The following is a 14,778-nucleotide window of genomic DNA, read 5'->3' on the forward strand; positions in this document are numbered from 1 at the left end:
CCACACATGTCTGTGTACTCTGATATACCAGAAATCATGCTGCACAATTTCAGGTGTCACACTGTGGATTTTGCGTGTCATTGGTATTGTGTCACGAGTGTCTTCCTGAGCACTAGGTATGTGGTTTTCGGTCCCCATATAAGGAAGAGTTGTGTTCACTCACAATATCTGAGAAGAGGAGCATGTTGTAAACAGTTTAGAATAAGGAGGAGCATTGTTGGACATCCTACCCTAATTCTGGAAGATCAACTTTGTTCCAGCCAACAGGGAACATTAGCAGAACTTTCTGACAAGATTCTTTTAAAGTCATGAACAAACATGGGGGTTTTGTAGCAATGCCATAGAAGAAATATTTCGAGTTCCAAAATAACCTTTCAGCGAAGAGTTCTGAAAAGAACCAATTTTATTCCTAAGTGTGAAGAACATTTTAATAATCTAAAGAAACTTCTTCCACTATAAAGAAGCTTTTGTGTAATGAAAAGACTCCAGGGATGTTACATGTTCTTCACGGAATTAGATGCAAATAAAAACACTTTATTTTTAGGAGTTAGGAGTCATATACAGTGTAACTGCTAAAAATAACTGTCAATGCAGGTATTTCTAGTATAACCAAGGGTATAAAGGAATGTTATCCAGGCAGTCTGTGACAGAATTCCTGCTTTAAAAAAATCCGGTCTTGGCCTGGACTCTGTAGAGTTAGACTGAGGTCTGTTCCAGATGTCCAGAATGAGAGAAAAACAATAAATCTTGCTCTGAGCAGAATTCCTTGGAAGGTTATGAGTGCTATCGGTCTCGGCGTTCTTTTATCGGACACATTAAGCGTGTGCTAAGTACCTCACTTCACACTAGCAGACAGAAGCGAGAAGAAACGATAGTAAGGAGCTAAAAATCAGAATGGAGGGCTGATCGGAGGAGACACGCAGCTGTGGGTGGAGAAGTGACATGGAGGAGCGAAAGAGAGAGAAAAGGCCAACAATAACACTGATTTAAAGTTACAGCGTTTGTTTGGCTTCCACACCAGCGCACCAAACTTGGGAGAAACAGCTCTCTCAGATCTCTCTTTTCCTTTTTTCTGTCTTGTTCTTCTTTTATTAGAAATACTTCAGAAGTGAAAGACTTAGATCTATTGCATAGCGGTTGAGAATAAATATTTCGCCAATGCAGCAATACAATAAAGGAGACGATCCAAGTTTTTGCATGCAGGAATGTCCCCAGCATTCCCAACCTTATATTTTAAATCCCACTTCTTTTTTTCTTTTACAACTCGCTCAGCCACAGCCATAATGTTTTATTTTAAGAAATCCATCTTTTTGATGAACTGAGACAGTTATGGGGTTTATTTGGAAGAAACATGCTATACAATTGTCATTTTCATCTAGAAAATGTTTTGTAGCAAATATGCATGTCTTGTCATTCATGTTCTGTTAATCAACATCAAGATTATATTTTTATAATTTATACTGTATAAGCTATTTTTCAAAAGTTTGGAGTCACTAAGATTATATTTTTTTCTTTTTGAAAGAGGTTAATACTTGCAAAATATTAAGCAGTAAAACTGTTTTCAGCACTGACCAAAAAATGTTTCTTGAGCAGCAAATCATCATATCAGAATGTTTTCTGAAGGATCATGTGACACTGAAGACTGGAGTAATGATGCTGAAAATTCAGCTTTGATCACAGGAATAAATTACATTTAAAAGTTACATGATCACAGGTTTCTCCCCTTTCCCCCCATATATATAAATGCAACCTTGTTGGGCATAAGAGACTTATTTCAAAAACATTAAAAATTCTTACTGACCCCACATGGTGAAGTGTACGAGTATTTATTTTATATTTTCAGATTTTATTTGACTGTTATTTTTAATTGAACTAGCCTTGCAGTGCAACAAATGAAATAAAAGCTGTGTGTAACAATTCTTTAAAAAAGTACTGTAGAGTATAATAATTCTGCAGAGTGTGTAGTAATCTTTTGACCTTTGACCTGCAGCTGGCCCACAAATATGACCCAAATAAGGAGGAGGAGCTAAGCTTGTGGATCAGCGAGGTCACAGGCCGTAAACTTCCCGAGAACTTCATGGAGGGGCTGAAAGACGGAGTTGTACTCTGCGAGTGAGTGATGCCCTGATTCATGCAATCTGTAGCTGATTAACAGCTATGAAGCTCAATCACTTGTTTTTACATGTTTTTTACATGTTTATTTTTTATGAACAGGCTTATTAACACTCTTCAGCCCGGTTCTATTAAAAAGATCAACAACTCTCCTCAGAACTGGCATAAGGTGAGCGAGAATATCACATTTGCAAGCATATCTGCTTGTTCCAGTTCAGGTCCAGCAGGAGGCGCTGACACTATGACACTATGAAATCTGATCTGCACTAGGAATCATAGGAAATGCTTCCTGTCTTCAGTATTTATACTTGGGTTAAACACAAACAGTCATTTTAGAAGAACTTTACAGTCATATGAAGAGCCTGACAGTTTGGCATGAATAAAAGTGTAGCCCATTGTTTAATGGTTTGAGTGAAAACTCAATGTGGCCTTTATGTGGGATGAGACAGAAATCAATATCATAGTTCAGGTATTTTTTTTTTGGTTTATGTATTCAGAGGTTACATGCAAATTACACAGTTACAAGTTCTTTTTGAAATAGAATGCTTCTGTCATTCATAAAATCTAATAACCGCTGACCCTCTGTTCCAAATATTAACAGGGTTTCTGGTGCTGAACATTGTTCCTTTGGAATCAGTTGTGCATACTTTCAGATTTTTCAGTTTATGTCAGTTTATTCTTGGTTTGGCCTTGTTTGTTGCAGCTGGAAAATATTGGTAATTTCGTCCGAGCCATTCAAGAATATGGAATGAGGCCAGATGATATATTTGAGGCCAACGACCTGTTTGAGAACACCAACCACACTCAGGTCCAGTGCACGCTTATTACACTGGCTGGGATGGTGAGTCACACATTATGAATTTCTATACAGAAATGATAAGGACTAACTCCAGACGGAAGATTATGAACTTCTGTAATATTCATACTTTTTATCTACATTTCAAAAGTTCATTCATATGGGAGTGTTTAACTGTTAGCAGAGAGATTAACATCAAAACGTGGTATTTGAGCTGCATGATCAGTCGTTTTTTTCCACAAACCAACACTCAAGCAAACACCAAAAAAGGAATCTCTCCTCTCTCTTTGTGTTCAACTTATACGGAGTTACTTGCACATGGTTGTTTTTTATATGAAATAATAGCATCCTATACTTCCACTTCCAGAATGTAAAATATCTGGTTCCTTTATTATTTATTTGTATTATTTTGTCATTATTTTGAAATGCAGGCGAAATCTAAAGGCTTCCATTCTAAATACGACGTTGGAGTGAAATATGCAGAGAAACAAAAGCGCAAATTTGCTCCTGAGAAACTAAAGGAGGGACGCAACGTTATTGGTCTGCAGGTCAGTAGTTGTTCATCAGGAATCGCCTTTTTCTTTGTATATAAAAATAAATGAAATAAGGGTTAAATTAAAGCCTTATGCATTGAAAAAAAAAATATATAACAATGCCTGTTACTGTGATTTTATCAAATGAAAATAAGATTCAATGGTAAGCACTATATATTTTGATATTAATATTATTTTATATATACATATCTTATTATATTTATTTACATTTTATTTTTATGCATTTATTAAATATCGTTCTATTTTATATTTATGTTTTTAAAATTATACACTACTGTTCAAAGTTTTTTAAAAGTAAAGCCATTTAAAATGTTACAAAAGATTTCTTTCAGTTCTATTTTATATTTTTAACTTTCCATAAATCAAAAATCTTGAAAAAGTAAGACAGAAACATTAAGCAGCAAAAACCTTTTTCAATATTGATAATAAAAATAAATGTTTCTTAAGTAGCAAATCAGCATATTAGAATCTGCTGAAAATTCAGCTTTGATATCAGAGCAATAAATTACGCTGCTGAAAATTCAGCTTTACCATCACAGCAATAAATGCAGCCCCGGTGTGTCTTCTTTCAAAAACATTTCATTTTTAATTAACAAAAATTGTTTAATTATTCCAAAATCTGACCCAAAGATTGAAAGTAGTGTATGTTATATAATTGCATTTTTATTCAACAAGACATTCTTTATCTTTAACGGTGTGTTCACTTCTCACTACTGTGTGTGTGCACTTGGATGGGTTAAATGCAGAGCACCAATTCCGAATATGGGTTACCATACTTGGCAAATGTCACGACTTTCACTTTCACTGTGTTCAATTTTCGATTATGTGTTTGTGTACTTGGATAGTGTCAATAAGTTTGCCAGTCAAAAGGGCATGACGTGTTATGGCACACGGCGTCACCTCTATGACCCTAAGACGGGAATGGAGAATCCTCTGGACCAATCAACAATCAGCCTGCAGATGGGCACCAACAAAGGAGCTAGTCAGGTGCTCAAATGGTTTTGTAATCATGCTCTTATTGTTCCTAGTACTGTTCATAAATTGTTGTTTATTTCTTTTTTGTTTCCTCTTCTGCAGTCCGGCATGACGGCCCCCGGCACCCAGCGGCAGATCTTCGATAAGAAGCTGGACATGGAGGCGTGCGACACCTCTATCGTCTCGCTGCAGATGGGCACCAATAAAATGGCGTCCCAGACCGGCATGACGGTGTACGGTCTGCCGCGTCAGGTGTACGACAGCAAGTACTGCTCCAGCCCTGATGACTACATCAACAACGGCCAGGACTCAGAGATGGATGGATATCAGGATTCCGACTAGGATCAACAGACAGCTGCCAACACGCTGCTTTTTAAAAATTCACCTGCACTATTTTTGATATTCCAAATTCATGTTGACCAGTAGGACCAGCTTGAACTGTTTCCTGACATCACAGCCACCGATCAAAGCTGAGAACCTCAGTGACTGACCGTTCGTAGGAAACAAACTTAGAAGGAATTTCTTTTCTTTTTCTTTACATACAGGCTTTTCCTGCTTCTCACTTTGTAGTTTTAATATTATACATTTTTCAGTTTTATTTTATTATTATTTTGAGTGTGCAATTCTCCCATCTCCTGCATTGCCAAATTTTCTCATATGAAAAAAATAATGCAGATGATAAATATGGATATATTATTTATGATGCCTAATAGTTACACTACTGGTCAAAAGTTTAGATTAATTTAGATTTCGTAATGTTTTTTAAAAGCAGTCTCTTATGCTCACCCAGTCTGTGTTTATTTGATTAAAAATACAGTAAAAAAAATGAAATATTATTTCAATTCAAAACAAAGGTTTTCTATTTGAATATAGTGTAAACTGTAATTTATTCCTGTGATGCAAAGCTGAATTTTCAGTCTTCTGTGCCACATGATCCTTCAGGAATCATTCTAATATGCTGATTTACTGCTCCGTTATTATCAGTTATTGGTGCTCAGTTGTTAATAATGGTTCTTATTAACATGTTTTTGCTGCTTAATATTTTTGTGGAAACTGTGATGCATTTATTTGAAATAAATATAAATAATTTGTACATTATAAATGTCTTTACTGTAACTTTTACTCAATTTAACAGATCCTTTCTGGAAAAAAAAAAGGTTTAATTTCTTTAAAACAGCAAAAACATTGTTTTCAATATTGATAATCATTAAATGTTTGTTTAGCAGTAAATCATCAAATTAGAATGATTTCTGAAGGATCACGTGACACTGAAGACTGCAGTAATGATGCAAAAAATTCAGTTTTTGACCACAGAAATAAATTACATTTTAAAAATATATTCAAGTGAAAAAAAAAAAAGATTTATTTTAAATAATAATATTTCACAATATGACTGTTTTTACTTTATTTCTGGCCAAATAAATACAGTCTTAATAAGCACAAAAGACTTCTTAAAAAAAACTTTTAAAAGGATTTGGTCACACCAGCAGCTCTTATGGTGCGCACATTGTAATAGGTTCCATGATGCTTTTTTAATCGGATGGGGGAAGAGGAAATCCACCAACACCCCACTACTGCCAATTTCCTGAAGAAACTCAGATTAACTTAACCTAGCTACTGCATTTTTGAGATTGTCAGTTTTTTCTTTTTCTTTTAGGTTTTGGCACTCAACTATAAGCTTCAAAACAACATTTAAATCATGTCGATTTTGCATAATTGTTTGAAAAGGTGTTAACCCTGCTCAACACACCTGCTTGTAGTTCTCTGGTGATTATCTGGTTCAGATGTGTTAAATAGCGCTGCAGGAACCCTTGCCCTTAACGCTGATTCACTGACAGGAGCAAGTCCTCATGTCCTGCTGGGGTAAACACCGTAAGCTTCTTCATTCATCATAACATATGCATGTGGAGTCACTACTAAGCTAAAGAGAAATCCAAAATGTCCAGAGGTTTTAAAATCTTTCAGAGATGTCTTCTGTAGTACAGAATAGCATTTCATCGAGCTACAAATTGCCCACAAAGCAGACTGTCACTCCCAAAGACTATATAGAAATGATTATTGTAAACTTGCGTATATGTGATTTTAGCCTGTATGCCTTTAGCCTGCCTAACCTGCTACTCCATTATGAACGTGACCGATCACAGCACAAGCAAGACCTGCTCATGATTTAGGATGGTTGGGAGTCTACATATAAAATAAGTTTTAATGTGCAGAGTTAATATATTTAGCTATTTTAAACTATCTAGTTTTGACATGACTAGATTTCGCCCTCATTTAATTCAGTTATTGAACCGATTACAGATTTGTGTTTCATTTATATATCATTGTGTGTTGAGGAATGTCATTGTTTTGCATCGCCGCTGGGAACAGCCGAACACAAGATCATAAATCCGTGAATCTCTCTTTTGTTGATGTAGCGTGTCCCCTTGCATCTATGCTTCTAATGTCTTTATTTATGAGGCTTACCAACAATGGCTGAGCAAGTGAACAACGAATAAATCACTTTTCAAATTATTTGTCTTTATTTTCATGAAACTGAAATGTTCGTAACACTACATGTTAACTGATTCCACAATAGAAACAGACCACGGTTTTTTTCCACGAGAGGGAATATGCAAATGATTTCATTGACACTACGTGGTCTTATAAAAACCTAAATTGTAAAATACACACGACGAACTAAAAGTTTAGAAACAAATGAAATCAGAAAAACGTCTATTTTGAAGTTAATGACATCTGTTGCATTTTCTCAGCATTTCTGTAACACTAAACCGAAGGGAAAAGGCTGGATTTCAAATCGTCTTCATCTCAGCGTTGCCTGAACCTCCTTCTGTGGCTTTATTGGATCATTCTTTCAGCTTCAATACAAGATTGAACCGTGAATCAATACAGAAGTTTAAAACAAACAGAAGACTTTAAGTGTATTTAGTCATCTGTGAAACTTGACTCTGCAAAACTACTGATTGGCTGCTTCACAAGCGTCTATCCAATCACTGTACACATCCACTGGCTCTGAGAGATCTGGGAGGGAGATTAAGGACAAGAACCAACATCACATTAAACAAACAATTCACCCAAAAATGAAAATTTGCTGAGAATTTACACACCCTCGGACCATCCAAAATGTAGAGGAGTTTGTTTACTGGAACAGATTTGGAGAAATGTATCATTAGATCATTTGCTCAGCAATGGATGCTCTGCAGTGAATGGGTGCCGTCGGAATGAGTTGATAAAAACATCATAATCCACACCACTCCAGTCCATCAGTGAACATCTTGTGAACTGGAAATCTGCATGTTTGTAAGAAACAAATTAACCTTGCTTCCAGCTAAAATACGAGTCCTCTATCCGTATTCTCCAGTGCAAGTCACCTCGTCTGAATCCGGAGAGAAATATGCACAGATCAAGAAACCGTTTACAAGAGAAAACATGATTAAAAAAAGTTCTAAACAAATAATCGGGAAGATTTTGATGTGAGGGAACACCTTTTCACTGGATGGAGCGTTATTATGGACTGTTATTTTGGTCAGAAGTGAAGGTTTAATGTTAAAACATCTTGATGGATTTGTTTCTAATACAAACACAGCTTTTCACTTCACAATACAATAACTGATGGACTGCTTGTGGATTATTGTGATGTTTTTATCAGCTGTTTGGGACTCTCATTCTGATGGCACCCATTCACTGCAGAGCATCATTGCTGAGCAAGTGATGTGATGCTACATTTCTCCAAATCTGTTCCAGTAAACAAACTCATCTACATCTTGGATGGTCTGAGGGTGTGTAAATTCTCAGCAAATTTTTATTTTTGGGTGAATTACTCCTTTAGTAATATACATCATGCACTCACACTCTATTAATTTATCAAATACATGTCTGTTTCAAACAGATTTTGAGAAGGATACACGTTATCGGTGTCTGGAATTCCTCTAGACACACAGTACAGGATATTATCCCCGTATTTCGACTTCGTTCCCTGGGATAAAGTAGAATTGTTGAGCATTAGTAGTTTTTTTTTGTTACATGCAAAAGATCTTTAAAGTAACACTTGAGGAGTTTTCTGCTTACATCTTAACGTCACATGATTTCTCGTGGTTACAGAAGGGGCAGGTAAACTGGGTGTCCAGGTTTCCTGTCATCTTCTTCTTGGGAGGGGGTTTTCGCTTCGACTTTCTGCGTCCCATCTTTTACTTCAATAAAATAAAATCAACCCACAAAGCAATCTTTAAATACATGAACATTAAATGAAGGAGCTGCTTGTGTCAAATATACACAGCCTCTTGCAACCAGCAGGTTTACAACATAAACACAGATCAAGGTAACCTTTAAGTGATGACATTTAGCATATAAAAATAATGTACCATTCATACACATTCTTTCTGATACTAGATTAAACCACACTGACTGTGTATTTTGTCTCAAACTCACAAACAAGTCAAAAATGATATTTAAACTGGTGTATTTCTAGCTGATGCGTTATACTTTTTAATTCAGATTTAAGAGTTTTGTGATATTTAAAGGTGTTCTAGGTTCTAAGCAAAGAAAAACAAACATAATCAGTAAAACAGAAATACAATGAAGACCCGAGAAAAAACCATATGGTCGAAACAATCACGATATATACGAGCGTTTCAATATTTAAGAAATACATTATCCTTCCTTGAAGGAAAAACAAGTAAACAAAAACAAATCTCTTACCGAACTGCGATAAATGAGATGCGACTCTCTGAGAAAACCAGCACTCGCCGCCTACAGAGAAAGAATAAACAGAAGATTTACTTCCGCTCGGTCAGATGGGCCTTGAGTTTAAAAGCGGATCGCCCTCTAGTGTTAAACACCAGAACTACAACAGAGTCCAAAATTGAGTTCATTTGAGGAGAGAGCATTTTCTATGAATATCACTGTTTTTATTCGGTGCGCATTATTTTCCAGGATTCTTTGATTGAATAAAAAGTGTAAAAAAAAAAAATACACAATTAAAACAGAGAGAGAGAGAAAAAAAAAATCTTTACAATCTTTTTGTAACAATTTGTTTTCTTTTTTTATTATTATTATCACTTAACACATCTGAAGCATTCATTTGAGAATCCTGAAAAAAGTATCACAGGTTCCAAAAAACATATTAAGCAGCACAGCAGCACAAAATTGTTCATAAATCAGCCTATCAGAGTGATTTCTGAAGGATCATGTGATACTAAAAACTGGAGTAATGACGCTGATTATAGATTATAGAAATAGATTATATTTTAATGTATAGAAAAATAGCAAACCATTATTTTAAAATGCAACAAATATTTCACAACATTGCTAAAATCGCAAACCAACAATTGTTTTTTTTAATCTGTATTTCTGACCAAATAAATGCAGATGTAGTTAAAATTAAGTACTGTAATTTTAGTTAATAATCAGATTTGATGTGTATAAACAAACTAGAATGCAATTGTTTTAAGAAAAGCAAAAGTCTGTATTCTACTTATACAAAATTGAAATAAAATAAACTAAATAAAAATAACTTAAAAACTTATACAAACAAAATTATACAAATGTCAAATTACTAAAACTTTCGAATTAAAATGAAAACTTATATAAAAATAAAAAGCAATAGTAATAAATACTATAATAGTACATACATTATACTAAAGCAACACTGACTGTTATATTACTGTTCAAACTTAAAACATGATCTGTGTGAAATAATGATTTCATGTTATCTGCTGGAGTTAATTAGTTACAATTTTGGGTGGGCATTAGACAGACAAGCAGCTCCTTGCATCGTGATTGGATGACATACGGCCATATATTTGAGTAAGAGAGCGTGATTGGGTGGCGTGATCGCGGGGGCGGGACTAACAGGGTAGGTGTGTGATGTCGAGCAACAGGAGCTGAAATTTTGTGCAGAAGATATACTTCGAAACTGATCTTAGGAAAAAGAGCTATAAAAAGAGACTCAAAACTCTCGGGTACGTAATTTCTATAGCCCGACAGAATTGACACTGAAAAGGAAACTGCTTTCATTGTGTCACTGCTTGCGTAAGTGAGACAGAAATTTCGTGAACGACTATCGCGGAAGTCTTGAAACGCGCTGTTGTCATTTTTCTTATTAACGGGACAGAAAGTAAACTGATGCAAATTATATTAGCGGTTTAAAAAAAGCATAACCGATCAGGATCATCGGTAAGGTTTTTAGGCGCAAAAACTACAAGCCCTGTTTTTTGCAATAGTATGTTGTTCTCGACAATTTATTATCAACATCACTACAAACACACAAAACTCTTATCAATACTCACACACTTTAAATGTATGTGCACGCATAACGGCTTAATGCATGTTATATATAATTTGTAAAAATGTTATGCATATATATAGTTTTATATTTCGATGAGATTGTGAATCTTTATGCATTCTGATGCAGATTTTTTTTGAGACCTCTTTTATTTGAAATATGCATTTATTTATTTTTATTATTATTAATATTATTACATTTTTCAGAAGTTAATTATGGCTACTGAGGGAGACCCAACTGGCTTTGTGAAAGTGCTTCACCTTCTGGTGATTTCTTTTATCTGGGGAATGCAGGTGTGGGTGTCTTTCATAGCAGGTAAATAAATATACCCAAGTGTTATGATAATTATATCATCATATAACATGCCGTGTATACTTCTAATTCTTCCTTATATTTTCAGGTTTTGTGCTGATTTCCCAGGTATCCATGCACACGTTTGGTCTTGTGCAAAGCAAGTTATTCCCGTTTTATTTCAATTGTCTGATGGGTGGAAATGCAGTCAGTCTGGCCATATATGCTGTGTACCACCCTAGAGAACTGCTGGACTGGCATGAGGGTATACAGGTGACCACTCAAAACTTTATGTATTCTGCATGATTCGTTAAAGGAATAATTCACCCAAAAATGAATATTTGCTGAAATGTGCACTCAGGCCATTCAAGATATAGATGCAGTTTGTGTCTTCATAGGAACAGATTTTGAGAAATTAAGCATTATATCACTTTCACCAGTGGATCCTCTGCAGTGAATGGGTGCCGTCAGAATGAGAGTCCAAACAGCTGATAAAAACATCACAATAATCCACACCACTCCAGTCCATCAATTAATGTCTTGTGAAGCAAAAAAACTGCGTATTTGTAAGAAACAAATCCATCATTACGGCATTCAAACTTTATCGCTTCTGGCTAAAATATGAGTCTGTAACCCATAATAACACTTCCTCCAGTGAAAAAAGCCCATCCCATGTTTGTCCCCTTTACATCAAAATCCACCAACACATTTGTTTTAAAACAGGTCCTAGACTGTTTTCACTTGTAAATGGTGCTTGATCTGTTCATATTTCTCTCCCGATTCAGATGAGGTGACTTTTTCACAAGAGAAAGCAATATTACAGATAGAGGTCTCATAATTTAGTTGGAAGCAACAGTTTAAAGTTTAAAAACACCTTTGTTTGTTGATTCTTGTGATGTTTTCATCAACTCCCATTCTGACGGCACCCATTCACTATAGAGGATCCATTGGCGAGCAAGTGATGTTTATGCTACATTTCTCCAAAACCGTTCTGATGAATGAACAAGCTCATCTACATCTTGGATGGTCTGAGGGTGAGTACTTTTTCAACAAATCTTTGCTTCTTTTTCCTCATTTTGTTTCCATTCCTTTAAACGAGCCTCTCTCGCTCTGTTTTTATTTTTCTGAGCAGATGACTCTTTTCTTTGTGGCTGTGATCATGGCCGGCCTGAACGTGAAGTGGTTTGGTCCGTCTGCCACAGAGAGCATGCTGGTCATGCACGAGATCGAGAAGGAGCACGGTCTGGGAAATCAGGTGGGTATGAGCTATAATAAGGAAGAATACGCCAAACTCCGTGAGCAGGACCCGAAATACAAGGAGCACAGGACCACCTTCTACCGCTACCATGGTCTGTCCAACCTCTGCAACCTCATAGGCTTTTTCTCCACTACCATCAATCTCATTTACCTGGCCCTCCATTTGGGAACCATATGAGTGTGTTGCGTGTCTTTGAGAGAGTACAGTCAGACAGATATTTTTAGAGAATTATCCTGTATATGTTCTCTCTTTTTGTCAGACTGATTTGTATAACAATAATGCTTCTAGTTTTTATACAACAAGAGTGTTTAGTGTTTGTTAAGGTTAAAAGAACCAAATTCAGACCCCTTGATGTGAGCCAAAAGTGAACAGAGTTAAAAGAGCCCAGGTGATTTTGTATTTACCGTCCCTAAAAGTGGACTCTCACTTACCTGTGACTGGGTAATATCATGATACATCATGTAATGTATAATAAAACATTGACTATTAGGGAATTGAATTAAAGTGTATATATCATTTACAGTCAGGTTTCATTTTAATATGCTCCTCATTCTGTTTTTGCCTACAAAACTTCAATGCGTGGTTAATGTCCACCTCTGTCACTTAGATGCCAGCGTTACCTTTGTACACTTCCTGTTATGCTGTAAAGGCCAGAAATGTTCGGACGAGAGGACCAGTTTTAGGATTGTCTATCATAAAATGCTGTTTACATTTCCTATAGAATGGCCAGCGTATGGCAATTAAACTCTATGGAAAAAAAGCAATGAATAGTAAATGAACTTTTGGTCGTCTTTGTAAACATGATGTTTGAACAGCGAAGTAAACTTCCTTTAATCATTGGACATGGAGAAGAGTGCTGTTGAAGATTCAGTGACATACAAATGTGATTCTGTTGATTTTTTCTGCATATTCAAACCTTTGTTGTGAATATTATTAGTTTTTTTTTTTTTTTTTTAGTGTTTCATACCGTTTTTTTTATCATAATTTCCCTTTTAATTATAAGAAAGCAAACTTTATCTGTGTGTGTTTGTGTCCATTGGGAATCTTGGTCATTTTAAGAAAGCAAACTGACCGAGTTTTTTTTTTTGGTATGTTTGTTTGTTTGTTTTTTACTGACACTGAACAAGCATTTATTCAGTCAAAGAATTATCAAACACCTATGCATGTTGAGTTTTAATTAAAATAAATAAATACAATTTACTGTAAGTAGTTTGAAACAGTTGTTCCAGACATCTAGTAAGAAGTGTTGTGTTTTTATTTGCTTTTTTTTATTTTTCTTTCTTTATGTATATAGTGTTTGTATTTTTATGACTGGTCAGATTTGAGTGAGAGGTGCATGAGAGGAAGGGAGTATTCTTATGAATGTAGTTTCATTAATTCTGCTATAGTGATGATACCCTATTCACAAAAACTTTAATACATTTTGTGCATGATTGTGACCAATTTGGTGCCATTAAAGGAATAATTCATCTTCACTTTCTGGTCCCCATCAACTTGGAAAATATATATATTTTTTTTCTCCATACTATGAAAGTCAATGGGGACCAACAACTGAAGGTGAACTATTCCTTTAACTTGATTTGAGTTTCATAAGCTGTGCTCTGATTGACCAGCTATCAGCGCGTTGTGATTGGCCGAATGCCTCAAGTGTGTGACGGAAATGTTACGCCCCTTAACATACTATGCCGTCTCCCAGGCCAGCAGCACGAGACTCAGAGTCCAGCTGTCCCTGCTCTGCTCGTGCACGTTCCCATCATCAGTTCTCTTTTAGCAGTTCAGTCAATGTACTGTTAGGAGTAACTGAATAACTCGGGATAGTGGTTTCGCGTCAGTGCGATTGGAGATGCAAACCATTTCAAACAATTCAGTTCGATTTGGTGAACTGGTTCGACCGTTCAATGTGGTTATGTGCTTTAGCTGTATTGAATCTTGTGAATCTAATTTTGTTTTTTTCTGTTTTTTGGTTAGGGTAATGTTACTGTGTAATGGTGCTTTTTTCCACTTCATGGTACGGCACGGAGGGTGACATACTCTAGCTGAACCGTACAGTTACCAAAAACGTGATGTGTAAACTCTGCTGATCACGGATTGGCCAGAGAGAGAATCTTACTACCTGCGTCACTGAAACTGCGACACAAAGTCAACAGAACCGCTAGATTTAAATCAGCACAGCAAGCGAATGAATAGATTTGAACGCAACTGTTTTGAACTAACACACCTAGTTTCTTGTCTGTTGAGGTAGTACAGACATTCTTCTCACTGATAGCAGAGGAGCGGATCCAGCGAGAGCTTGATGGGGCAACGGGAATGAACATTTGGGCGGTGTTATGCAAATCTACCCACATCATGACGTAGAGATGTGGGGGCGTGTTAGAACGAGCCATTTTAGGGGGGTGTGGTTGACTCTTAACTTTTATAAAGAAAATCTCTTTGGATTTGAGACTTTAGTCTTTGCAACTTTACAGATCTTCTTTATGCACCAAGAGCTTGTAACACTCCCAAAGCAAAG

At 35.9% G+C, this 14,778-nt stretch overlaps 3 protein-coding genes across 6 annotated transcripts in view; 2 read left to right on the top strand and 1 right to left on the bottom strand.

Annotated features, from left to right (window-relative positions):
- Nucleotides 1–5,256, top strand: part of LOC109048249 (calponin-1-like) — a 6,422-nt gene extending 1,166 nt beyond the window's left edge. The window contains exons 2-7 of the mRNA XM_042718715.1: nucleotides 1,991–2,112; nucleotides 2,215–2,281; nucleotides 2,816–2,953; nucleotides 3,340–3,464; nucleotides 4,311–4,449; nucleotides 4,540–5,256. Of these exons, the coding sequence (XP_042574649.1) occupies nucleotides 1,991–2,112; nucleotides 2,215–2,281; nucleotides 2,816–2,953; nucleotides 3,340–3,464; nucleotides 4,311–4,449; nucleotides 4,540–4,779 (831 nt within the window). The 3' untranslated portion in view covers nucleotides 4,780–5,256. The remainder of the gene's footprint in view (nucleotides 1–1,990; nucleotides 2,113–2,214; nucleotides 2,282–2,815; nucleotides 2,954–3,339; nucleotides 3,465–4,310; nucleotides 4,450–4,539) is intronic.
- A 1,680-nt stretch (nucleotides 5,257–6,936) lies between these two features.
- Nucleotides 6,937–9,271, bottom strand: elof1 (ELF1 homolog, elongation factor 1). Of its 2 annotated transcripts, none has more exons than XM_042718667.1 (4): nucleotides 9,136–9,271; nucleotides 8,506–8,627; nucleotides 8,343–8,413; nucleotides 6,937–7,458 (listed from the first exon to the last, which is right to left on the bottom strand). In XM_042718667.1, the coding sequence occupies exons 2-4, from the start codon at nucleotides 8,619–8,621 to the stop codon at nucleotides 7,394–7,396; spliced, it is 252 nt and encodes an 83-aa protein (XP_042574601.1). In that variant the 5' UTR covers nucleotides 8,622–8,627; nucleotides 9,136–9,271; the 3' UTR covers nucleotides 6,937–7,393. The 2 variants fall into 2 exon arrangements, with proteins under 2 accessions (XP_042574601.1, XP_042574610.1); XM_042718676.1 differs by having other exon boundaries at nucleotides 8,506–8,637; nucleotides 9,136–9,240.
- A 1,001-nt stretch (nucleotides 9,272–10,272) lies between these two features.
- LOC122134174 (transmembrane protein 205-like) lies at nucleotides 10,273–12,609 on the top strand. 3 transcript variants are annotated; one of them, XM_042718623.1, is made up of 4 exons: nucleotides 10,273–10,291; nucleotides 10,927–11,035; nucleotides 11,121–11,284; nucleotides 12,144–12,609. In XM_042718623.1, the coding sequence occupies exons 2-4, from the start codon at nucleotides 10,936–10,938 to the stop codon at nucleotides 12,444–12,446; spliced, it is 567 nt and encodes a 188-aa protein (XP_042574557.1). In that variant the 5' UTR covers nucleotides 10,273–10,291; nucleotides 10,927–10,935; the 3' UTR covers nucleotides 12,447–12,609. The 3 variants fall into 3 exon arrangements, with proteins under 3 accessions (XP_042574557.1, XP_042574547.1, XP_042574565.1); XM_042718613.1 differs by lacking the exon at nucleotides 10,273–10,291 and adding an exon at nucleotides 10,313–10,467; XM_042718631.1 differs by lacking the exon at nucleotides 10,273–10,291 and adding an exon at nucleotides 10,593–10,611.
- The last annotated feature ends 2,169 nt before the right edge of the window (nucleotides 12,610–14,778 follow it).

Source organism: Cyprinus carpio, chromosome A3, assembly GCF_018340385.1.
Source record: "Cyprinus carpio isolate SPL01 chromosome A3, ASM1834038v1, whole genome shotgun sequence".
NCBI lineage: Eukaryota > Metazoa > Chordata > Actinopteri > Cypriniformes > Cyprinidae > Cyprinus > Cyprinus carpio.

Bases quoted from the DNA above. Each gene is read 5' to 3' on its own strand.
- elof1 (XM_042718667.1), bottom strand. From the start codon at position 8,621: ATGGGACGCAGAAAGTCGAAGCGAAAACCCCCTCCCAAGAAGAAGATG. The intron at 8,414-8,505 runs GTAAGCAGAAAA...ACTTTATCCCAG, and splicing joins AAATCATGTGACGTTAAGAT to GGAACGAAGTCGAAATACGG. The intron at 7,459-8,342 runs GTATCCTTCTCA...TCTCCCTCCCAG, and splicing joins ATTCCAGACACCGATAACGT to ATCTCTCAGAGCCAGTGGAT.
- LOC122134174 (XM_042718623.1), top strand. From the start codon at position 10,936: ATGGCTACTGAGGGAGACCCAACTGGCTTTGTGAAAGTGCTTCACCTT. The intron at 11,036-11,120 runs GTAAATAAATAT...TTATATTTTCAG, and splicing joins GTGGGTGTCTTTCATAGCAG to GTTTTGTGCTGATTTCCCAG. The intron at 11,285-12,143 runs GTGACCACTCAA...TTTTCTGAGCAG, and splicing joins ACTGGCATGAGGGTATACAG to ATGACTCTTTTCTTTGTGGC.